Raw genomic sequence first — 26,657 nt, 5'->3', positions numbered from 1 at the left:
CAGCCCTGATCTGAATGCACCTCTCATTCAGACTCACCCTCCAGATTACATGACTGAGCCATTTATAAGACCACCAGCAGGTGCAGTCATTTTGGTCTGTTTAACTTTGAATATATTTATATTGCCATGTATGCATCATATATTATACAGAGCAGGACACCTCCACCTGAGGAACGCTGTGTAGCAGAGGTAGTCTATGAGCTTTTGCAGAGGTCACAGCTGGAAAAATCACTTTTACTTTGTCTGGCCTGATGTTACTGGCTGAGACAAAGAGGCTCCCTCTTTTAACCAAGTGTACTTCCTTGGTTAAAGGGTTATAAAATTGGGTCATTTTACAAAGTTAGATAACGCTGCAGGTGTTATATTTACAGCAATGTGAGCACGAACAGAAAGACCTGAGGTAATCAAATCTCGTGCTTGAAGGATATGAGGATCCATAGGATGATCACCAGCTGAGATCAGGCACAAGCTACTTCACCCCACACCCTTTTAGATGCTGAACAATCAGCCAGGTGCAGGCACTGTCTTGTTTACTTTTCAGTTTCTCCTTCTTCACGGCATCCACTGCTGGAGGTGAAATACAGAACAAGTTGATGATTCAGGTCCATTTGTTTTACACCACATAAGCAAAGTACGGATGAGACACAAATACCTCAGTACATACAGATAGTGGGGAGGCAAGCCTGGACTAGCCAAAATGCTTGTACTTCTCCATATATCTCAAACACATACCACAGGATTACATGAAATTAAAAGCATTCCTCCAAACATGTGAATGATCCTTCGCCTTTGCTGCCTCTCTCATTGGTAATATCCCTAGAGATATTAACATTCTTTAGGTAAACATATGTTGCATTGTATGGAGATAACCTGTTTCCTCAAATGAGTTCACCTCTGTGGGTTTTTTTGGAACATATAATTTTAAATTAATACCATCACATCCATATGCATTTTATGACTGCCTGCCTTTAAAAAATATTTTTAAACATAGATGTTGATTTTATGGGGAACTGAATGCCAAAAAGCACGTAAGTATAAAAATACATAACAAAAGAACAAAAACATTTCCTTATAGTGAGAAAAGCCGTTGGAAACAAAGTCCTAAGAAGTCATTTTTATAACTTCTGTTCTACGGACTACTCAGGACACGCAATACACAGAACATCAATGGGGTCTGCCTGCATATGCAGTTACCTCAACTGCGGTTGCAAGCGAGTATTTCCACCAATAAAGAGCCACTACTGTGCCTGTTGGGTCTCTTTGCATATGCAAATATCAGAAAATAAACAAGTACCACAAGAAGTATCTGACCACTGTGAATTTTCAAACTGTCTTTCTCTGCTTTGCAGCTTCTGGTAATAGCTTCAATAAGCAATTTAAAAAATTTGTTTCTTCTAGTATCTCTGTATCTACAAAATGCCAAGGTCAGCATCGGCTTGTGAAAGGTATGCTATTTAATGGACAGAAAAAGAAAAAAAAAAAAACAACAAAACAGGAGTCATAAAAAGCAATAGTACCCTTCAGCCAAATCTAACTACTACCAATATCAAAGGAAGATTCATCATGAACTTCAAACAGGACTAAAAATTGTATCTAAAACTATGATTAAAAAAGCAGCTTCCAGACAATGAGAGAGCAGAACTGACTGTATGAACAGGAAATAATATAAGTAAATTGGCTTAATTGAATCTACATTCATTGATAATCAAGATCACCACTAAACTGCTTGCTTTATACTCTCCACTGCTGCTAGGGCAGAATATCACAGAATGACACAGCCTGTTTTTTCTCATCCCAGAAGAGCAATCAATCTCTATTCAATCTAAAGAAAATGACAGAGAAAAAAAGGCAATAACTGATTTTCTTCATGGCACTCTGCAAAGAGGAACAAAAGGGCCCCAAGATAGCATTATTTCTGTGGGCTTCAAAAGGAAAAAGAAAAATGATCCTTATAATGTTTGTAATTTATTTTCTTTGTTTTTAAAAAAACAAGATAAATTGGAAAATTGTTTGTTTGAACTAATCTTGTGGAGATTTTGTTAAAGGACTGTTCATAAATGTGAAAGTAACATCTCCAGCCAATGCTACTTGTCTAAGACAAATCCATATTGCTCACAGGCCTGCAATACTGCCTTGATCTGCTTTGAGGCAGGTGCCCATTTTAGTTGTCTTGAAGGATGCTAAAAATATCACATAGTAAACTGGAATTGTTCTTGTGTGCATACAACCTTCCATCTGTATATCTTACCCCCAGAAAATACATGAAACCTGATTAAATGTTGTGCTTAAATATAGGCAAAGGTAAACATAACAGTGCCTGTTTTACAAAAAAAGAAGGGGGGGGGGCGGCAATGTCCACATCAGTCATCCCTCCATGTTGAAGAGAACCAGGTAAATCAATTTTGAGTTACTGAAACTTTGATAAAACAAAATAACTTCATTTCTCACCACAATGCAACCATGAGGATTTAGTCATGGTACCAATACCAGAGTGTACTGCTATATATCCAGCATAACCACTCTCCCAGTTTTTCTGTATGGCCTCTACAAAATAATTCAGAGATGGACAGTATTATATGGCCATGGTCTGTATCCCCAGTGCAAAATTTGAAATCTAAACTGAAGCTGCCTGCCCTTACCAAGAAGTGGTCAGAACAGAAGATTTGTTGGGACACACTTTTAATGATGTGAAACCTGAAACCACCCTCATACCCATCTCCTGCCCGAATCCATTCATTGGATGTGCAAAGTAACTGGACACAGGGACAAGTCAGGGATCTAGGCATTATTCACACTTTATAAGGAGATCAGGACAACAGTAGCCCATACTATCTTACCCTGCTTTTATGTTTAGAAAGGGGAGAATGAAACACTGGATTAAGTTAATATATATTATCTGTGACAAATGCATGGCTTTTTGGGGGGTTTCATTTTCTACTAAAGATCCCTGAATTTTACAGTTGGGAATAGCAGCCTGAGCCATAGTTTTTTTTAGATGCTGAATAAGCGTCTTAAATATCTTAGATACATGTTGATTATGTCAAACTGTTCCAGACATAAAAAGACCATGGCTTGCTTTGCGCTATACAGCAATGGCCACAATCATTTATATGATGTGGACACTCAGCAAAAGAAATACGAAACAGATTTCACTTGGTAGAATATGAACAATATGTCTCCTATATTAGACTATATGTAGGGGTTCTTTTATGTAACACTCCTCTCATCTTGGAGGAACTTAAAGCAGTGCTTTACATTGCAGTGGTGGAATACCAGAGCAATTACAGAAGTTTAGTGCAGTTGCCGTGGAGTTATACTGCTATAAAATGAATAGGGAATTTGCTTATGAATATACAGCGCTCTATTAAAAACATCTTTTCATATCCATATAATCAGGCAGCACTTTCACCATCACCTGACACATGTGCCCCAATACATTTTGTGTTATTCAGCTCATCAGCTTTGGGAGAAATAATTGGAAAGATAGCCCTGAGACATGAACCAACACACCAGCTTAACCAAACCCAAGGGTTAAACCACGGGGCATCTCCAGCTCATTCACAATGATGATCCTCATTTATACCATCAGTCATACCTCTTGTCAGCTGGAAATAAAGAAACACTGTTCATATCTTGAGGCTACAGTCAGGCATGACTACAGGATAATTTGTCTATATACTATCTGATTTCAACAGGAGCATGAGATAGTAGGGAACTAGGCTTTTTTTTTCTATTAATTCCCTGCTCCCTTTATAACAACCTTCCAGGAGAAAGGAAAAAAAAAAAAAAAGACGAAAAGTAAAACTCCTCCTTATCACCCTGGAATCTTATAGAGAAAGGCCCTGTACTTTAGGGATGACATTTCTGACACCTCCCTCTTGAATACAGCCTGCAGCGTCTCCCACTTCCTCCCCACCCCACATGTGATGGGGACAGACAACCCAAGCACCATAAAGTTGTAAAGCAAGGTACCGAGCTCTCATCCAAGGGTCAGATCATGACACTGAGGAACTACTGAGTTAGCTACATATTTGCATATTTTAATTGCACTTTCTTGGCCTTTAAAGACTACTATGGAAAACAGACTGCAGACTGTTTGTAAGTGGGTGCAAACTTCAGAGAAAGTAGTGAAGGACATTTGCTCATTTCACACACAGGGTCAAATCTGGCATGCCCGCATTTTTGCATAGTCATGCTCTTAGAACAAGCAAGCATTTATCTAAAAAAAATTCCAGTCTCTCTTTTTTCTTGAGAAGAAGGCAAAGCTTCCTTTCACGTACTGGGAAATGTCATTCTTTGTCTATGCAATTATCCAAGTACATCAACAATGCACTTGATGTAGAGAAGTCAATTAACGTACAAATTACTTAATCCTTTACAGTTGTCCTTCATGTAATAAACAAATCTTATTTCTATCCCATACACTGTTTAAAGGCATTGCTTCATGCAGGATGTTCTAAAACATACCACACAACCATTGCCATAAGTTTTATGTTGTATTTTGGTTTCCTTTCTGAGTGAAGCTAGTGCTGCTTTGCAAAGACAGATAGGATGGGACGGAACTGATTCACTGTTCCAGTCTGCCCATGTGTATAATGGTGCAGCTCTGCCCAGGATAGTTATAAGGATTAACTAAGTGACACTAAAAGGCTTTGAGACCTGCTCAGTAAAAATTATTTCTATAAAAGTGCACATGCATAAAGTACTAATTGATGCCAGCCAGCCTTTCATCCCAGGCAGCAAAAACAACTTCTTACCACACACGTTTCCTTTAGTGGGCATCAGCAGCATATTTTTTATTTCTGAATTCATGGGGTTTGCCTTAAAACATACAAAGTATTTGATTTTCAGGAACACTATAATTAGGAGATTGATGCAGCAATGTATTTCAGCGATTACCTTGATTAACCCTGCACAGGCAAGAAGTGTAAACATTGTAACACAATTCCAACTGAGAAATGAGCCCTATTTGCAGTGTACAGCTCTAGATTCAGCAATTTGCATCTTAGAGGGTCTGCAGCATCCTGTTAATTTCCTATACAAACCTGACAATTGAGTTACAATAGCACTTGAAATGAAGCAGAAAGCTGCTGTTCCTCGACTGGTCTTATATGACATGGCACCATCAAATTAAGATATACAAGTAATTATTTTTCTTTTGATTTTCCCTCTGTGCTGCAAATAACCATGTTTTCTGGAGCCCCTCCCTCAGCTGCAGAAACTTGGATGTGCTCCACCTGCTTATGTTTGCTGATAGATGCCAGAGGAATTTTCACTTCATCTGTTTCACAGATGCTCAGACTTTTTTCTCAAGACACGTCATACAAAAATGTCTCCAAAATAATTAGCAGGATTTCAGTCGGCATGACTGTGATGGCTGCATGTAAGGTAAAGCTCAGACAGCTCTTAAGAAATTGCAGCTCTGGAATGAATGTCTGGGACCTTAACAGCACTCATTTAAATCTTCCTGCATGACACATTTATAGTTTTCCATGTAGTCAAAAGGGCAAAGGGGTTGGTATGCAGAAAGCTGCTACAATGCAAGAAACATCGTGCACTTCTCTAACCCCTTGCACTCATACTGACATGAAGGTAATTACTAACGGAGAGCAAAGATGCAACCTAATTCAAAGAGGGGGGGAAAAATTACAGAAGGATCTCTGTAATCATAATCTCTGTGTCTCACTCCAAAATAAAATTCACCGCTTCACTGAAGAGGTAATTGGAATAAACATGATCTTATGAAATGTGTTGCAAACTGTACTTTAATCTTTAATTGAAAGATGCACTTCCCTTGGCCATTTGCCTTGCAGTGCAAATGTCAAGTTGGGCTCTTGACCATCACAAGCCTGCCCCTGCCTTGCTGCTCTTCACCCATCCCCAGCAAGGCACCCATCAGCCATGCCATACTGAGTCCCACAGCAGAAGATGACGACTCAACTGCAAAATGAGGGCACACTAACCAATTTAAAGAGACAGTAAGAGTGCCTCATGATTGTTCACAAGGCTCATGCTACAAAGTCCGGGGGCTAAATTACCTAAACGTCTCTCCTCTGGTTTCACAACAGACTTTCAGAGAGTCCTCTAGCACCACAGTGGAGGACTCAGATTGAAAGTCTTTTGCCTGAAATGATAGAAATTTAATTCCCACTGCATAAATTCTTGATGAGAGTATTTCAAATGGCCACAAGTTACCAATGCCTGATTTCAGGCCTACGACAACACGCAAGCCTCCTTGAAAAGGCCAACAAGGGGGATCTAAGGAAAGGGATGGGTGTTATGGCCTTCCCTCCACCCAAACACACCCCAGAGGGCTTTCTTTTGTTTCTTTTTGGGGGGGGTAGGAAGGTTTTACTGCTGTTGACTTAAGTTATCAAGATGACAAAGGTTGCAGAAAAGCTGCAGGTGCCTGCACCACGGCCCTTTGGCACAGGCAGCTGCCTGTTTTGAAGATGGTGAGACATTTAGGAGCACACACGGGAGCCTCAGGACTTGTCTTGTACCAGCCCCGGCCCTTTGCTGTGGGGCATTACCGGGTCCTGTGGAAACCTGGGTCAGAGCGCAGAGGCCAGCGCGGGTCTTCGAGGCCCGGTACAAGGCTGGACACATCCTCAAACCTCCTCCGTACCCAGATGGCAGGAGGCACCGCCCGGCCCTAAAAGATGGGGCCACCTGAAGGTGGAGAACACACAAAAACCACCCCTGCTCCACTTGACACAGCCAGCAGCCACTGAGAAACACACAGCCCTGCCATAGCCCCACCACAGCCCTGAGACAGACCCCAGTGAAGGGCCCCAGGTGCGTGGAGGTGACAGGCCATGCTGGGCCTGGAGCAGCCCAGTCCTTGACGGGTGGGGTGAGCATCCCAGGGATGCACACAGAAATCCCAGATCTGGGGTCTGTTCAATTCCCATTTATTTATTTACTTATTTAAAGCCAGGCTCACTTGTCTGTGACATTACCACCCACTGAACCTGAAAAGTTGACACAACTACAGCTGCTGAGCATCACCAAGCCACAGAAATCCCAGCATATGTTTTCCTTGCCAGCTTTTATTTAGTGTGTCCCCCCCCCCCCCCCCCCCCCCAAAAAAAAGACCACATTTGCACCCTATGTAAATATGCACGAGAGCATTCAGTCGTGCAACACATCAGTGTCAGACAGCAGCAGTGTGAAGCTGTGCCTGGGGCAATTGGGGCTGGGCAGCAGGTCACGCAAGTTCCTCAGGGGCTGTAATCACTCAGAGAAACTCAACTGAGAGGGTATGCAGCACTACCCAGCCAAGTAATGCAGAGCAGCTGCTGGGGTGCGATTCAGGCCCCTCACCCTCAATGGTGGTACAGCCAGGAGTGATGCCATATGTCCCTGCACAGGGGAGCTGCTGCGGGATGGGACAGCCAGGACTTCAGGGTGGCCAAAGCCCACGCACCCACATCCTACCTTGGAGGACCAGCATGGAGCTGTTGATAAGAGACGTGTCTCCCACTCCAGCCAACATTCACCCACCCGCCCCACCTTAAACCTCCTTCAGAGCACAGCTACAGCTTTGGGACAAGCTTCACCCTGGAGATGCACACCATCTGCATACAAGTGATAGCATTAAACAAAAACTATATACACAGATACAGAAAGTCTTGCAGAACAAAACCTTAGAGCAGTTCATCAGTAAGTCGCTGGTAATTAAAGTCATTCAGTTTATCCCCAGTATTTCTGAGGAAGTGCTGTAAACTATTCCAAACTTAAATTATAGGTACAACATATTTATTAGGTGTATATCATATTTCCCACTTGGGAATGCAGAGTCACACAATTTGGCCTTGTATGAAGACCTTCAAATGCAACTCAAGGCAAAGCTCTGGGGTGAAAACACACCTTTCTTTAAATAACTATCAAGCTGTTTCATAAAAATCATTTCAAGAATTACTTAATATTTTTAACACTTCAGCCTAATAACAAATGACAAACAGCACTGGTTCACATATGCTGTACTCAATTACTCTGATTTCATTAACCGACTGCTTTCAATCATTAGGAATCCCAAGCCACATGTCAAACTAAAAGGCCAAATTCTTAGATGATATAACTTAGCATGGCAGTGGAGTCAAAGGAAGCATGCCAATTTATACCATAGCAAAGCCAACCCAAAAACTGCATCCCATTAACAATGACTCCCATAGGGATTCTGGCCACTGTGGTTACAAATAGCTGACAAAGCTGAAGTGTATTATTGTGCTATTTGTAAGAATGATTCAGACATCAGCACAGGGGAATTACTTGCAGCTTATAGATAATTCAGTCAAAAAAGCAGCTACCATAAAGAATGATAACCAGGTTTTTTTCTGCCCATCCTGTCCCAGAAGATACTGAGAATCGACTTCAATGACATTCTTCAAATAAGCACAACAGTCATATTATCTTACCTTATTTTATTTTGTCTTTTCCTTATCACCTCTCCCAATTTAGTACTCAACTACACCAATCTTTACACAGATCATTCTCTGCTCTTGGAGATATTAATTTAAATCTGTTTCTGACTTGAAGCTTGCTTTTTCCCCTCCTGTTTTCTCTCTGCTACTGAAAAATAAATTGGGGGACAGGGGGAAAACCACAACACACTGAAATAAAACAAGTCTCTGAGGATGAAAAAAACTCCCACCAAATAACTACTCATTGACAAACCTTTCTCAGCAAACAGTTCAATATATCTTCAGTGAACTTTATAAAGTACAGTTATAAAGACACTTTCAATGTGCTCTTCTTCTAAAATTTGCTAATTTAAGTTGAAGTAGTTTCCTTCTACTTGAAATGTTTGTGTATGGGCACCTATTAAATGTAAGGTTATACACATCTTGAGTTTGTTATTATCAAGTGCAGGTCACTGCCATGCCATCTAAATCTTGAGAGCACTTTAATCAGAAGATCATGTCATCATGGCCTTACAGGTGAAAAAACCAAAGAGCATAATGAATTAAGACCATCTCTCAGCTGATTAACTCATTAATTTTTTTTCACCAGTGTGCTATGCTCTAGCAATCAGAAAGCAACCCTGGTATCTAACAGGCAAACGAACATCAGCTCCCAAAAAGGGATAGACCATACTCTCAGTGGGTATAAAATAGTATTCTGTTCTATCAAAGTTAACAGGACACTACCAATTCAACATTAGTTTTTCATTCACTGATAAAAGTTGATAAACTTAATTCCAAATTTACATTGCTGTGAAATTCAGTATGTTATTTCTGTGACAATATGTATCATTTAATAGGATCTTGCTGTGAAATGATTAAAGGTGAATACCAGAGATTCTTGGGTCAGTAGTACAAGGGAAGTTCTTAACCTAGGAGTAATTACTGATTTTCGAAACCAGACTATAAACTTTAAGAAAGGAGACCGATCAATTTTAAAGGAAAAAAAATAATAATAAGAATCATACCTCTGTTGCACTTGTTATTTATTCCTATACTACCTAGAATCTCAGAGAAGAACGCTTACTGAATTACCACAAGCCTGAAATCAAATATTCACAATAGATTACAATAAAGGTAGTTGATCAACAATAGATAACATACATCAACCCTTAAAATTGCCCAGAACTATTGCCTAAAGATGGCTATTGTTATGAACTTTTCATTAACTAAGCAAAAAAATATTTTAATGAAACAAACGAACAAAAATGTTATTAGTCTCAGACACTGACATCCAGCCCCAGGAATGGAAAAATTTCTTTCCTCTTCTAAGCTAATGCATTGATACATCACACTGCATTGCAGACTGTATTGCAACAGTACAAGGAGAACAGGATTACTCCTGGGACCAACAGAAACAGAGGTGGCACATACAGGACATTCTTTTCTCTGATGACATAATATTTTTTGATTGCAACATTAATCTACATTCCCACAGCCTGTGCATCTATGAACATGGCCAACGGTACCTCTTCTACAGAAGAATGGATCTGTAATCCAATTGCAGCCTCCTTTTTCGCCAGTGTCATTTGCTTCAGTGGGAAGCTTTCAGCACACAGGATCAGCCCCAAAACAAGAACTGATGGTTTTGGGCATAGTACAGCTGTAAACAGAGATTACGAATTCCTGAGAAGGCTCATGTTGGCTCAAACTGGTGTGAGCAGTGGGTACCCAGTGCCAAATGCAAATTTTGCAGTATTCTAATGGCAATCAAAGAAACAATATCCATGGCTTCGGGGGAAGAGCCATACAGAATACCTTCACAGAATAAGCACATGTCTTTGTTGCGAAAAAGCATGCCTAAAAAGATCTGCCAACACCTCTCCCAGCACATTTCATGCTGCTGAGTGGGGAGGTGCCCACTGCAATAATATGAGGGAGCAACGGCCACAGAACCAGAAGTCCTTTGATTTTGTTAAAGAATAACTTTACGTGCTATGAAGGAAGGGTGCCCTCTCCTCCTGAGAGCCAGCTCACAGTAGGGCCCATATGGAGAAGCACCAGCTACCCTGTGCTCTCCAGCAGCACAGATCACAGCTCCATCCTTACGCTGAAACAGCCGCACCAAGATGGATATGTTTCTCAAGGACACACTAGAACAAAACAATCGACAGTGACTGCAGCATCTGCTCGGCGTAACCACCATAATAAATTTCAATCTCATTTTAATTTTCATACGCCAAAAGCTATTAGGTCTTAGATATTTGAACCTTAATTATTATGGAAGCAATTAGCTCCTATGACCAGAAGGCTTTCCCTGAACAATTGTGATGAGCACAATATTTTCTACAGCATAAAAAATAAATACCCTAACATGTCTATAGCTATCTCGGACCTTACAGATGCCACTGTGCTTCATACTGGTATCTTGGCTTTGTGCCAGATTGCAAAAGATAGACCTTCCTGGCATGCACTATATGGCATTATATATTTGTGTAATTGAAGATTATCTCCTAAGGAATTCTGGAAATTTAGAATTTCAAAATGTAAATATTTCCTGCTGTAGAAAGATCAAATCGTTTTTAAATATTTAAATATTCTTTCAGAGAAAACTACTTTAGTATGCTATGGTATGCCTACAAAGACAGCTATAATTAGACAACAGCTCTAAGTAACCTGAAAAGTGGGATTTCTAGAATTGACAAAAAAAAGACAGACATTTGGATTTCAAGACACAAAAGTATTCCATGGAGTCTTATGCATCAAAGGAATTTCATTAATATATATTGCTTTTTAGTACCTTTTTTCAATGCATTACTACTTAATAGAAGTATGCATTTTAATTCTCAGCATCTTTTTTAGTTTTCCCCTAGCATATTTTCTCTGCAGTACAGTGTGCCCACACAGCCTTCCCCCGAGCTTTGGTGAGCTGATCTGACCTCTGCAAACAGGGCTGCTGGCTGAGAACGGCAGCTGAACAGCAGGGGACAACAGAGCTGTTTTAGAAGGTGTTTTGGGATCTTTCTGGGTGAGAAATACTACAGAAGTACAAATGATACATAGTAAAGAGCTACTGAGCATTCCCCAGCACACAGTGCCTGGCCTCCTTGGTACCTCACAAGTTTCCCAGTTGATTTTACAAGCAAGGGTGAAATTCAGGCATGGCCGGCGCTCATTCTCAACCAAGTCACAAAAAGCATTTTTAATTCCTATATATTTGCATTTTACACAGTGCTCCTTGAATGTCAATCACTATCTCTTCCACAACTAATTGAAATATAAACTGTTTAGTGCCTTGTTTTACATTAAGAGGTTTGATTTAGATTATTTCTGCTGATAAATACCATTTGCTAACAAAATGAAGAGCTGATGACTTCCAATTCAAGCTTTTGTTCAATCAAAGGCAACTAGTAACATCAAAGCTCTGAAGCCAAAGGAAGTGCTTGATTCCAGCCAAAGGGATTTCTGTTTATGTTAAAAACTCTTTTTCCCAGGCTCTGTATCATGCATCATCACCCATTGTCTTCACTGGGACTCACTGCAGCCACTTCAGGGACAGAACTACAGCAATAAGAAGAAATGTAAGGTACACAATGGTTGTGCAAGCAATACAATACATGCACCAAAGGGAGGAGTAAAGCACAATGTGCTAAGGGATGCTCTGACATTTTATTTCCTTGCGTTTTTCAAGGGGTTTTTGTTGTTTAGGGGATATTTTCTGCAGCCTACTGCCAAGAAAAATGGGCTCGAACACACATATATCTGAGCAAAGTCTGATTTACCCGGTGCGACGCTTCTGCTCCTATTTCTTCATGCAAGACAAAGCAGCGCTGGGAACAGGTCACTCCACACACAAAGCCAGGGACCCTGGGCCTCACTCCCAGAAACAGCTAAGGAGACCCCCAGCACACTAATTGTCAGGACTTAGGGGGGACCTCTCTTCCCAGGAACCGGTCTGGGCATTGTATGCATGGTCCACAATAATTGGAAGCCTTCCTACCCAGCCCAAGGAGCAGGGGACACAATCCTCTAGTCCTCCTGGGAGTGCGCACACGCACACACACAACTATTTTCATTGCAAATATCTCTGTGAAACCCAGCTCACTCCCTAATTTTCCTCACAATACGCCCAGCCTTGAGCTCCCTCTCTCTTGAAGCAAATCCAAGGGGGAACCACAGGGAGAAGGCCCTGCACCCAGGGTAGTTCAAGCCCTGTGCTGGACACCAACATGCAGGGTACCTCCCAGAAATCCTCCTGTCCTCTCTGTCACCAGTGCTCTTCTCCCAAGGTGGCAGTCTTATTCTTTTCATGGAACTCTTTAAAATGGTCTGAGACACATATTCTTAATGAAAATCCAAAAGTAAACAGAAATAGGCAAAACTGCTTTCCTTTAATTAATATACATATATTCACAGAAAAGTTACTCCACCGTATGTAGAAAACAGCCATATGCTTTCTCCTATAAAGGTAGTTAAAGCAGAAACGTGAAGCTGACTGAAATACATGACCATTTTTAGATGGGATGTAAGAACTTCCTGAATAACAAGATGCCCTTTACTTGAACCATGGCTTGAAAAATGTCACCGGTGCAAATGCTAAGGAAAAAAAAATACCAGCAACATCTCTGACGGGACATAACTTCCACCGCTCTCAGAATACATTGGTCTTACAATGCCACTTTACCAGTAAGCAAATAAAATTATGCCAAAGTACATCCAACACAGCAGAACTGAACGCTGCAGAAGATCCTGTGTAAAGCAGGCTCAGCTTAAGATTAATTCAATTGCTTTAGCCAATTTATATTCTCCACCTAAGTCTCCTGGACTTCATGAAATGAAGCATTACAATGCTTTAACAACATTCTCCACTTGCATCTACTCTTCATATTTCTGTTAGCTCCTCTGCACTCATTTAAAGCATAAATCCTCATTGACGTAAATGGGCTTTCCATGCATGTAGTAAAAAAAAAAAAATCATATGCAAGAGTGGTCCTCTCTGAAGCTGAAAGCTGAGAGCAGCCAGTGCCAAACACCATACAGCCTGTGCTGCCTGAAGGCGGCTGCTGTCCTGCATGGCTACATCCCACCATGCTCACAATGGAGCCCATGGCAAAACTCTCATTAACTTCATAGGTGCAGGGCAGGACCTTACCATACGGTCATGTTTTGAAAAAGAAATGACCACATGCAACTCTCTCCATTTTCCATATTAGAACAAGACTCAGCCAAACTCTCTAAAGCACTCTGGGATACAATCATGTGTAAGGCTTCTGCAAGCAGTTTACTCTTCCCTAACTTCAGTATCAAGATTTTTATTTTTTTTTTTCATTTCTGTAACACTACATGAAGAAAAAGTAAACAAAATACTTCATCTTCACACAGCATACTTGTTGGGGCATTAGTTTATTTGCTGTACTTCACTTTTGGAAAACACATCATTAAAGCCTCTGTATCTCTCACCAAAGAGCACTATATCTAAATATACTGGAACTATTAAGATTAGCCCCATGCAAGAGTTCACATGCATCCTTTTGGTTCATTTGATGAGGGGAGAAAGAAGCAGAAAAACAAGCTCTCAATTCACAGTACGAAATATGTAATGCTTAAGGATAACAGAAGGCCTTTAATGAAGCAAGACAAAAATAAGCTCTGTGCTTCACACTCACATTAAACATGGTGGAAAACAGTAGGCTGGGGTGTGATGGTACAGTTTAGCTTGTCTCAATTGTTTCATTTGTTTCTTTATTAAAGTTAATGGCCATCTTAATATTACAGGCTTGCAAAATGGTAATGAAGAGCAGACAGCTAGCTGGACTTTTATTTACAGCTGGATAAACCTGCACTCAAAACAATCATTCCTGACCATGCTATAGCTGCAAAGAGAACATTTTTATTAAGCTTTATAAAGATAAAGTGAGGTGGTTTTAAGAATATGTGCAGCTTCCAAGGAGCTGTGGTTTCAGTAGCCAAAATAGCAACAAATGTTCAAGAGAAGTAGGGTTTTTAATTTCCATTATCTATGGAAATTTAAGTAAAACACTAGATTGTTAACCACCCATTTATGTCATCTGGATTTCCCCATCTCAGAAAGTCTTAGGGCACATTTTCAGCCCTTTTGAGCCAGCAGGACAGTACAAACAAGAAAGAGCACCTTGGTCTCTGCGTATTGAAATGAGAGACAATGTTCTCTCTGCATTAATTTTGATTTAGTATCAAGACACACAAAACCAACCCAGGCACAGTAACAGTGTGGCAGAGGGGAGCCATTCGCCTACTTCTTCAGCTAGCCAGAGCAAAAATTTTGGGTTTGGGGAGCAATGAAGGAGAAGAGGCATGAGGCTGGTGTTGCCACCACCAAAACCACGCTATGTGGGCTGCTGGGCTGCATGAGGCTGGGAGGATGGTTCATGAATTTGGGCATTTTCTGAATGTTAAGGGGCCACCAGACCCAGGAGATGGGGAGCATGCTGTCTCCTGAAAGCTAGAGCAATAAGGTATTTGGCCACTGCCAAGGCTGAGCTGATTAGGATGGGACACAAGTGGCAGAGGTTGCATAGGACAGAAATGCTGGGCAAAACAGCTTGGGAAAGTCTGATCTAGAGGGGGAAAAAAACAACAAAGAACAACAGTAAGTTTTAAAAGCGCAATGACCAATAAAAGCAGCAACAGAGCATTAATAAATTTGCTGTAGAGGCATCTAGAGTAGAGTAGGAATGGGGTATTTTGCAAGCATGTGGTAAGAGACAGTCCTGCTGCAAGGCTTTTGCAATCAAAATTAACCAGGCAGAAAACCAAAAATAGGCAGTAATATCTGAGCAGACATTATTCCTAAATGACTCTCTTACACAAGGAATTAGAATCAGGCCTAGCAGGGCAATTTTAAGACAATGTTTTATTTATTCAATAAGTATCCCAATGAGAAACGTTTTATTTCTATGGATCATAATCAGATCACGATCAATATTACTTGCTATTCATCCCATAAACTTATTATCAGCTTTTCCGTTGCAGACTAACTTCAGTCTCTACTACACTGATGTAAATCCTGTTTCTCAAAGCATGTTGAGACAATTTCACATGCACGGAGATTTATTAGTAGGGCCCACAGTTGATGGCATGCATTGTCTCTAATGGTGAAAGTTACTTTTGAGAAAAGAAAAATGGGAAAAAGACAGAGCAACAAAAGGGAAAATGAAAACTCTTGGCAGCAGCCAGCAAGGCCAGGAGAAGAGCAGCAACAAGGGCAACCGGCAGCCCCAGTGGCTTTGGTGAAAGGGCACACGGCTGCAACTGGAGGGCAGGCTGCAGGAATGCAGAGGCAGGCCCTTGGCATTGCACAGGTTAAGGCCCCTCAGGCACTGCCCAGCTCTTCCAGAAAACACCTCAAATCCAGTTAGTAGGTTGACACAAGTGTAACAACATCAGGTGTGTCCCAGCGTTGCAACAGTCAAGCTGGGTGCCTAACTGCTGACAATACGCTGTGCCAGCAAAGCCCAATGGTGGCCACAGCCCCTTTCTGCTATACAGGCCCTGAATAAACCCCACCGTAATCACCACCCTGCAGCAAGCTTAGTACAGGATCCATTTTCTTTTTGCCTTGTGAGTGAAGCAATTAAGCCATTCTGAAAAACCAAGCTCCATTTATTCATATTACTTCTTAGCTAAGTTTTAAATCTCTATCAATAGGTGCGAGACTTGATTTTAAAACACCAGTACCACTCTAATGCCGTTTATACAAATTGCTAAACAAGACTTTCATCAACCTTCAACTAAGATACACCATCGCAGAAATTTCAACATCATACTTTCCACAAAGCCTGAACTAATAATCTCACCAAGTCAATCCAATAAGACAGGCAAGCAAGAAGTATCATGCCTGCAAACGCCATATCATTAATATACATTTTCCCATTTAATAGAAGTATACTCTTAAGAATGCAATATTTGCATTGTTTACGCTCCTCTCCTCTCAGTCTCCCAGGCTGCTGAGAAAAGCTTGTTCACTGGTGGGAACTGGAGGAATAAGATCGCCTGACCCAGGTGGCTAACAACGAGCTACTGATTATTTAGCACTGACTTCACTTTGAAGAGCCTTCCAACAGAAAGAAGAAAAAAAAAAAAAGTTAAACCTATGACACCACTTCAAAAATCACAGGCAGCATTTTTAACCTCTGTCCTTTTGCATTACTGCAGCAGTGACTGGAAAAGCTACAGCAGAAGAGAGAGAGTCATTTAGGCACTTCCCTTCGTGCCACCACCATAGCTCAAAGGGAAAGAAATCAAGAAACATTAGTATCAGTGTAAGCCGATTAGGACATTAAGGAAGAATAAAACACACAGAACTTAAAACAAAATCTGTTAAAAGGCACAGAGAAAGCATGCATTTCTGAGTAGAGAGCAACTTATTTTCTGGAGATACTCCAGATTTTCAGTTTCCATCTGGTGGTACTTAGTGTTGTGATAAGGGAAGAGGAGGCTTCCAGCTGAAACACAAGAGTGCACAACATTTGACGTGAAAGACCTACAAGCAGGACAGCCACAGTCTAATCAAAATTCTTAGCATCTGAACAAGGATGGACACATTTTTATATACATGCATCTAAATGACACTCATGCCTGTAATACAGCAACATGCTCTATTTAAATAAAAGCAAATTAGAAACCTGTGATTGAAAGTGTGGTCCAGCTAGGAAGAACAAAAGACTTGTTCTCACTCTCTTTTGCCATTCCCCAGCAATGGGAGGTTTAGCTTAAACTGAGACTTGCCATTTACAGGTATACAATAAGCCAGCTGGGTTTTTTCATTCTTTGGAGTAGCTACTGACCTCAACACTTAGTGATCCAGCATTCACAAACGTCACGTCCATCGCAGGGAAGAGGCAGGATGCACGTGGGTGCTCAACTGCAGCTGCCAGAGAGATGACAACTCTCTGGGCACTGCATCCCACTGCCCTGCCCCAGCGGTCTCAGCTGGAGAAGGACGAGAAGCTGTGGTTCCTCTGGGACCAGAGACCTGCCTCTCATCTAAAATACACCATGACTGAAACAAAAGCAAACGACCCCCCAAGAAAAACCCAGAGTCCGAGTGCTTTATTGTACCCAGAAATCCTGCTCTGTTTTAGGCTCTCTACTGAATGGGGCTGCAACAGTCCAACCCCAGGGTACAGGGCTGTCACTCCTCATTTGCAAACAGGACTGGTGGGGAAAGGAGGGGAAGGGGGGCAAGAAGGTGCCCTTTGGGTACTACAGCCTCCGAGTCAACCCCCGTCTCACTGAGCAACCAGCACCACAAACTCCGAAATGTGTGCGCCTAAAGCTCCATGCTGCAAATCAATGCAAATACTATCTGTTTCTTCTGTTTGGTGAAATCATGCCCACGAGTCTAGAAGGGTGAGAACAGCGACAGCACAGCCAGCCCAAGCAGGCGGGTGTAGATGTGCAGTAACAGGAGGAAGGTGTCTTAAGCCTTCTGCTGTAAGTAAAAAATATATTTTAGGAAACATGATGGCAACAAAGTTGCATCAGATCTGGAACTGGGCAGGAAAGAGCAGCTCTCTGAATTTGTTCAATTATTTAACTTTCCAGATTTTGTGGGGGTTCCCCTGAGATTACTTCAAGCAAGACATTTCTCTGCTATTCTTAAAACCATCCCATTCAATTACAGAATGAGATTGGATCTCAGCAGAAAAGTTTTGTTTCTTCAGGATTCAGCAGCTAACGCCAAATGAAAGAGAAAAGAGAAGCCTGTCTTGCGATGAAAGGACAAGGAAAAGAGCAATTGCATAAGAAAACCAATGCCGAGACCTCTGAACAGCAAAGCAATTGCATGTGTCAAGTTCCCATAACAAGATGGTGCCAGCTGAGGCTTATGTTAAAACTGTGCAATGAAATTAGATGTCTGGAGCCTCTGTCAGAAGAATGATGCTATCTCATTAATGGGATTACATAGAAAAATTGGAGGGATTTCAGTCAAGAGGAATAAAATGATTAAGGATCAAAAGAGTGTGACTCATGAAAGAAAGTAAAAACTGGATGCTGTGCTCTTGCCTGAAAAGCCCATGTCTCAAAACCAGAGAGGCTTGGTGGTACCAGCGACACCCCAGCATCTCCCCCCTTACACCTGGAATAACAGTGATAGATCAGACCTCCCGGAATGAAAACTTGCATTATAAAATACTGGCTTTGTTATGGCAACACTATTATTGTATCACTTAGCAAGAAACTAATAATCAGACAGGAAAGAGGAGAGGAAGGCTAATTACCTATAAACAGCTGGAGGATACAAGCCCTGTAACAGAAGAATATGTTTAGTCAGAAAAAAAGAGAGGGGAAAAGAAAGAGATTGTGACTAGAGAGACAGGGTAAAATCAGAGCCTTTCAGTTAATGATTGGAGAGGATTTCTTAGCCATAGGAACAATATGTATATGGAATCATCTTCCCATGGGGGGGTACTGGAAATCACAACTGCTGAATAGACTGAAGAGGGGCTGGCCACCACCCCAAAAACACCACCGTAAGACTCCAGCAGTGGCAGGAGGCGAGCTAGCTACAGGGGGAATGGGAGAAGGAGAAACAGCGTAAGCAGGAAAGGGGAGTGTTGTGGCAGCAGATGTTCGCCAGTCATCACTACTATGTTACATGGCAGGAAAAATAAATGAATAAATAAACGCGATCTCTAAATATAGAATGAGATTCTTTTCACCAAGGTGTTCAACATCTCTCTGCAATCCATCTTTTCCAGTTGAAGGACTGTAGGTTAAGTAAAAAGGTTCATTTAAATTCTACACACGTTCACAGTGATAAACTGATTTCAGAAAGCATTATTATGTCTGAACTCTCTCTCACTAGGGGTGAAAGCCAGATACTTCGTGAACCATTTTTATGATAGCTAATATTCTCTAAAAATTCATTAGATGTCAACATAAAGGACAAAAGACATCACCATGGAAGAGCAGATGCAACGAGCTACCATACAAAGCATATTAGGGTCACTTGCTCTGCATTATTCTGTGTCAGCACAGGGCAGCACTGCTTCAACATCCAGCAGCAGTCTTGTTTCTTGGCTATTGTGACAGGCAAGAAGTCAAACAAAAATGACACTTCCCAAGAATAAACTTTGCTGATGAAGTGCCAGACCTGGAGGTGCCCAAGCAAAGCCCTTCACAGCATGCCAACAGCCTGTGCCATCCACACAGTATGCCAAGAGAAGCAGGAGAACACACCAGGAAGCAATTTCTTCCAACCCCATCTCACTCACATAACATCCTCCAACAAGGAAGAGTGTGTGCACACGCGTGTGTGTATACACACTGGCAGGGGAGGGGGCTAGGACATTTAATCACACTTTGGACCTTATCCGGTACATGTAGCATCAGGCAATGGCTCTTCTAGAGCTGACACTTTACAGAGCAGTGGAGGCTGAAGCCCAGTTCTCTCCATTTTCACCATGACCAATACTCCCTACAACTGACAGCCAGGCTAGGTGAAGGAGACTTGGCTGCCAAGCCCTGACTGGCAGCACAGGCCAGACTGGTACCCAGCTCAGTCTGCAAGGCTGCCCATGTCACTGCAAGGCTAGGCGAGCTCTGCGACCAAGTAAAATGGCTCCAACAGGAGATGCAAACAGAGCAGATTTGTTTGCTACTTTTATATGGTTTCTTACCACAGAACATACTCGAAGCTCTTAAGCCATTAAACTTTAAAAAAGGGCTTTTTCAGAAGCTGTGCTTTGATGTAACTGGGCAAATTCATCTTGTCACTTAACCAAATCAGGATCTAAGTCTCTCCCCTGCCCCTTTTTTTTTCCTTTTTTCTCTCTCTTAAAAAAAAAAAAATAAAAAAGCCAAAACCAAAAAAAAACCTAACCTCGAGTTTTAAGCTGCAACCCTATTTCAGTAGGTATAAACCTCTGTTAGTACAGATTGATAAATGCAAAGACAGAGCATTTGGTCCTTCATTTCCTATCTCAGCACTAGCACTTACAGAAACAATGGCAGTGTTTACAACAAGCAATGTTTATTGCAGGCTGTTAGAAATCTTCCACAATTTGCATTGTGCCACACAACCCAAACCCTTTTTTCCTGAAGCTCAAAAGTTTTGGTCAGAAACACCCAATGACTTTTTTGATTTAAAAACTTTATAGTAATAGTAGCAGTTAATGGGGTTTCCAGAACAGCAACAATGACCATGTTGGTTACTCTGGGCTCTTTAGAGTCCTCACACATACGTGGGACACCTCCACATTGGTCTCATTCCTTAAGTTTACACTCCCGTGTACCTTGCATCCAGTGTGAGTCCGGGACTTCATGAGGGGAGTTGTGGTGCACAGCTCAATGGCTTCTGGTTCGTGGAAGATCACTGTTGGGAGAGGCTCCTTCCGAAGAGTTAGGACATTCAACTTGGTCTTTAACATGGTCTGAAAGTGCTAAACAGAGAAAGAAAAGCAATTATCTCCAGTTCTAGTGCAGAAAAATGAAAGTTAATAGTTTGACGCATCTGCGTGTTTCACTTGCTGTTCAGTGCCTTGGAAGTTTCCATGGGGAAAGTTAACAAGTTTTATAACTTAAGACAGGAAACATTCATTATTACTATCAGCAATGTGGAAACTGTTTTTAATTAAAAAAAGATAGACACACAAAATGAGAGGATTCATTAGAAACCATGTATGTCCCAAAAAGAGTCTAAATTCAACCTCTGATCACCCCCAGGCTTATCATAAAACTGTTCATAGACCCAGTTCCTCTACTAATGACCATACAGAGGGAAGAACAGGGGATCAAAGACCATTCGAAGAACTATGGACTCCTCCATTCTTGTTTTCTTTCCTCTGCACTTAAGTCTCATCCCATTGACCTTTGTAGATGTTACCATTCCCACTGAGCTGAATGCCTCATTGGTTTGTGTTTAGCATGTGAATTTTAAATTCGCTTCCTTTTTAAGCAATAGTTCCTTCAGTCTGCAATGTAAATGCCACTACTGGTACTAATGAATAGATGTCATTCAAAACTTGTCTCTTGCTATAACAGACAAGAAATAACTTCCCAGGCTTGGGTGAAGAACTATCCAAGTGGACAGTAAAGTCACTGAACGAAAACTTTCTCAGCAACTTCTTAGAGTGAAGAAAGCCAATCCTTGAAAGATTTCCAAATCAATTTTGTAGAATCAGGGGACTCAGAGAAATTTTTCAACATTTAAGTGTTTCTTTGAATTGACCTTCATTTGAGAAACTGAACATTTTCACTTGCTACTACATATCTAAGGGAGAAAATATGCAGATATGAAGCAAATCAAGGTAGTATTCCCAGCTAGTAACATACTGCAGCACTGTCTAAAGAAGTATGCATTTATTAAAGCTCCATAACTTGACTCTTATAAATCAGCAGTTATTAGACATATGTGCAATGGCTCCAGATTACTTTCATCAAAACCAAAACATTTGCTCTGACTTTTGATGGGAGATTCTTAACTTGTTTTGCAGTCACCCCTTTCCTCAGCCTCCCCTCCACCTCTGCAAGGCAGACAAACATTATGGGGTCTGGCTTGCAGAAAGAGAGATGCTAAGTGATTTCCCAGAACTGTACAAGAAGTGTCTATCAGAGCTAGAAAACCAACTCAGGTCCTTGTCTTTCAGTCCTGTGCTTTAGGTGAGGAGAGTGCCTACTAAACATTTTATTTATATGCAGGCCATGAATCAGCTATTTAGATACTATGCTGTTTTCATATGGATTTTTGTGGATTCGGGTACTCCATTGAAGATGCATGAGAATTTCTTGGAAATAAACTTTCTACTTAATTCATAAATACGTTATCATTAGCTAACTGAAAGCTTGTTAATACACTTCTGAAACAGTTTAATCCTTAGCTCATCAGTGTTTAGGTCTAATAATTATGATACTAGATCTACAGCACCTTAAACACTCTCATAAGCATATTCAAGGCATAAACACTAACAGTCTGTGAAAATAGTACTTGTTTTCCTACCTCACGCGTGAAGTTACAGCCTGTTACAGTGATACTTTAGGGCCTCCGTGCTGTTTGTGCAAGCATTCAAGTTTCCATACCAGTGAAAAAATCTACACATTTTATTTTTCATCTGGCTCATATTACACGTTATCCCATTCACTCTCCCAAACACAGCTCCAGGAAAAGAGTACCCCATTTAAGATGATTATACATTAAAGAACATTCTTTGACATGTTTCTGAAGATAACAGAGCTCTTTGCCAGCCAGGATTACTAAACTTAATGAGAAAAAGTATTGCAATTTACCTTTCAGTTGTGATTAACAGCCTTTGGTTTGGAGTTTCCTAGGCTTCTCTGGTGAAGTTGTTAGCAAACACTAAACAACAGACAACCAGCCATGAGGAGTGTAAAGCAAGCTCAAAGTTTGAGATCCTGAGTTTGAAGGAGCACCGCTGATTACCAACTGCAGCGCTGGGCTTGCTGGTTCCATTAACTAATTGCTGTCTACTACTATTGTACTTCTCTCTACTAACTTGACTTGCTTTTACATACAGGCTCTAGGTCTGCTAACTTGCTGCAGAACTTGTATTCCTGGAGGAGAAAATATGCAGAAGGGAGAGGGTACCGGAGACCTGCCATGCACGGGTCGCAGTGATTCCCCACCTATGACCGGCCCCTTTTCAAGCACAGGCAAATGCTGTCTCCAAAGTTATCTGCTGCCTTGTGCATGCAGGGGATGGGAGAGAAAGGCAGAGGTGGAAAACCTACCTAAATGTATTTTTAACCTGAAGTTGTACTATTTTGCTGGTGGGCCAATTTTGGTTCAGACCAGAGATAATGGTTGCAAAATACCAGGTTGAAGATGATCCTATCCTAACATCTAACTTCTCCTTCCCTGTGTGCTGAAAGAGCTCTGTTTCCATAGATGATCTGTTTACAGAGGTTCTCGAATAAAGGTGCTTCCATTAGATACTCAATAGATGAAAAAACTCCATTTAGCCCCTCTGAGTACTGAGCTTGGACCTCCAAAATGGTTATTCTCCTCTGCTAGCATCTCTATCAACTTCAGTGGGACTGCTGACAGAGAGAGCACAATTTGCTGAAAATGAGGAAAACTATGACAATGATCTTCTTTTTTTCATGTTGTAACAACCACATATACAGTCTTAAACAAGGAAAAGACTACTCTCTGCCTTACAAAGGCAATTCAATACTTGTATGAGCAGCAAGTTAGAGTGGTTGTGTGCCAAAAACACTAGAGCACAATTGGCAGCAAACAGATAATTAGTTGCCAGAGAAGTGCAGGACAGATTGGGGATGGACACAGAAATAGCTTTTGCTTTAGACTGTATGGCTAGCCCAGACAACGCTGTGCTCCCTGCACACAGGTCATATGATGGCTGCCATAAGAAAATCAAGTCTCAGCCAGGAGACATCACACAGTGAGCCCCCAAATAGGAAGTTATTTAAACACATCCCTAAATTTCACTATGTGAGCAGTCCCAGTAAAGCACACGTGGGTAGTCAATGGGATTATTCATGTGCTTTAAGCCAAGAACAGGATAAAGTGCTTCGCTGAACTTATTTCTTAGTTTCCACTCCAAACTGGCATCTCCTGCGGAAACCGTTGGCAAATGCTGACCTATAATAGTAGCCAATGTATTTTTTGAGAACAGACATTAGCTCTCCACTGCTGTGAACCCAGAATATTCCTTTAAAGTGCTTTAAGTTCACAAAGTTCTTGAAAAGCATGACTTTGGCAATTCAGTGAATAAAGGTTCACGGAACATTATACCATCCACATTTCAGGTGCCAGAACCACTAGGTTCATTTGGTAGCTCTTATACTGAAAATCATCAAAAGAAGACATTCTTAACTGGCATGACTGTAACAACAACTCAAAACTGCACATCATTCATCCTTTATCCATTTAGATGGTGCTACTGATACAGACTTTAAGTTTGAAAGAAATCCAAGGAGCAACATAACAGTGAGAAATTGGCAGCAAGTTTTAAAATTCTCTGAGCAAACAAAATACCTTAATTGCCAAAGAAATGATCAGAGCTGTAATTAGCATTCTATTTTCCTATTTGCTGAAAATGAAACAATTTAGGGTAAAATTTAAGTAAAGCCCCTAATAACATTGGAAAATTATCTTAATACAAAACCATAGTTTTTCTTATTCAAGAATCTGAGATCCATCATTTTCTTTTGCTTAGTTTACCAGTCTTAATGGCATCCTTTCCCCCCCTATAGAAGAAAACTGAGGGGGGTATAACTGGTAGCTCAAACCCATAGCAGGCCAAGACTCTCACTACAGAGGTACAGTATATACTTGCCTCCCTGGTGACCTTCAAAGTGCTCCCTATTTCAGCGAAAACCCTGTCATCGCTAACCCTCTTAGCTACAGGTTAATTGAACATAAAAATCAAGAACTTCTAAATTGTTTTCAACATATATTTTGTTACCAGCTCAACAGTCACACATTAGCTCTACGTTAACTATTTCACAACATTGAATTTGCAAATTTAGGTGCTATGTATTTAGTCCAAGCACAATTTCTGTTGCTGTTAAAACTAAAAATTAACAGCATCTGAGTTTTGGTTTAGTTTGTCAGCAAAAATACAGTCACTTCCACAACTCAGGCCAAATGTCTTGGAGAAAACGACTGTGACTCTATACAATTAAACATGCCTTGGAGGAGAAAAGTATGCACTGACAATTTGTAATAATAATGCTTAACAATTCGGCACAGCTCTTCATCTTCAGGTCTTAACTAAACAGTCACTGCTGTTCACAATATTGAGTACTCAGCAGCTAAGCCCAGGCCTAGTGGATCTTTTCATTTTCATGATGGAAATAAAACAAAGACTCAAATTCAATAAATCTAAGAAAGTGTTATATATTAGACATGAATACAAAAATAAATGTCACGAAAGAGGGAACTGTAGCTCATTGTAATCTGTAATCCAGCAAAAGGGGATGAGCAAAATGGAACACAGTTTACAGGCTAATTGGGTTGCAATGTGAACAAAGAAAGTCTTTAGCACCTTAGCCCTCAGCCCCCATTATCTCTTAACATCAGCATTACAACCAACACACAACTGCATAAACTGGCACCACGTTTCCAGATGACCTGTATTTGGCTAAATTTTGCCAAAGACACACATTGAGTGCAAACCCCAAAATGATAGAATGTTAACTTGTGAAAAAGAGTTACTCTAAAAGTTCAAAGCCTCCGAAAGAGGGGTTTGCCACAATGAGAAGCAATCCTCTGGGCAATTCATCCTTCTACAGCACCTACAAAGGAATTCCCAGATGAAATCCACATTAGAGCATTAGAAAAATATCAGTCCCTGGGAAATTCAAAAATAACCTCTATAATTTACTACTTCAGTGGAAGTACTTCCTCTACCTTTGGAATCCATTTAGTTCTGGAATAAAACCAACACTTTTCAACAGCATCCCACAGCAAGACACAGCAGCCTATGAGGGGAAAGACACAACCAAGTGCAATGAACTGCAAGAGAAATTTAGAAAGTCCAAACGTCCCTTTTCACCTATTCCCAGTGGAATTTGACTACCAACGTAACCGGTCTGTAGATACAAGACTCCACTCTCTTACTTATGATCAGAGGAGATGACAACACAGTAGTCCTTTAGCAATATGGTTACACCATCAGCAACATGAGCACAGCTGTGACCTGAGGACCACCCCACTCCAAGCCTCTAGCTTTTCGGCAAGAAAAGAAGAATTCTGATACATATGAAAACTGATCCATTTCAAGGCTTTGTTTTGCTTAAAGCAAATGCTATCCAGTACAGATAAATGTCACATCTGATCCATTTCTTGTTAAACAAATATTGCTAATACAGTTTACCCCCCCTTAAACTTTACTGTGCTGTATTTATTTATCCTTTACTAGCAGTTCATATAAACATTGTACTGAACACAACAATAAAACCCACTACAGAGATGGAAACACTTATCAAAGTCAGAAATCATCCCATCAGCAGCCTGCTCTGTAACACAAAACTGACTGGCATGCACAAATCCAAGATCATGTCACGACTCTTTATACTCAAGCAGATCCAGCCTGAGTAATCTTCTCGAAACCAATCCAGCTCCAGAAATCTGGTTATTAAAAGCGTATCTCATCTAGCATGTCAAGAGCTGTATTTTGCCAGCCTATCAAACCAAATCCATTCAATCTCTTTCAGGTAACATGTTATTTAGGTGAAAAAGCAGGTAACCGTATCTGAATTTACATCTCTCAATCGCAAAGAAAC

The 26,657-nt window shown here is 40.9% G+C and overlaps 1 protein-coding gene across 8 annotated transcripts in view; it reads right to left on the bottom strand.

Annotated features, from left to right (window-relative positions):
- Positions 1–26,657, bottom strand: part of PID1 (phosphotyrosine interaction domain containing 1) — a 105,533-nt gene that overhangs the window by 34,614 nt on the left and 44,262 nt on the right. For 7 of the 8 annotated variants that reach the window (XM_030028990.2, XM_030028989.1, XM_030028992.2 and 4 more), the window contains one exon: positions 20,684–20,830. In XM_030028990.2, coding sequence (XP_029884850.1) covers positions 20,684–20,830 — 147 coding nt within the window. Of the gene's footprint in view, positions 1–20,683; positions 20,831–26,657 lie in introns of those variants that run through there. The other variant, XM_030028997.1, reaches the window with a different exon arrangement.

Source organism: Aquila chrysaetos, chromosome 10 (assembly GCF_900496995.4).
Source record: "Aquila chrysaetos chrysaetos chromosome 10, bAquChr1.4, whole genome shotgun sequence".
Lineage (NCBI taxonomy): Eukaryota > Metazoa > Chordata > Aves > Accipitriformes > Accipitridae > Aquila > Aquila chrysaetos.
This window is presented reverse-complemented; position numbering and strand designations above follow the sequence as displayed.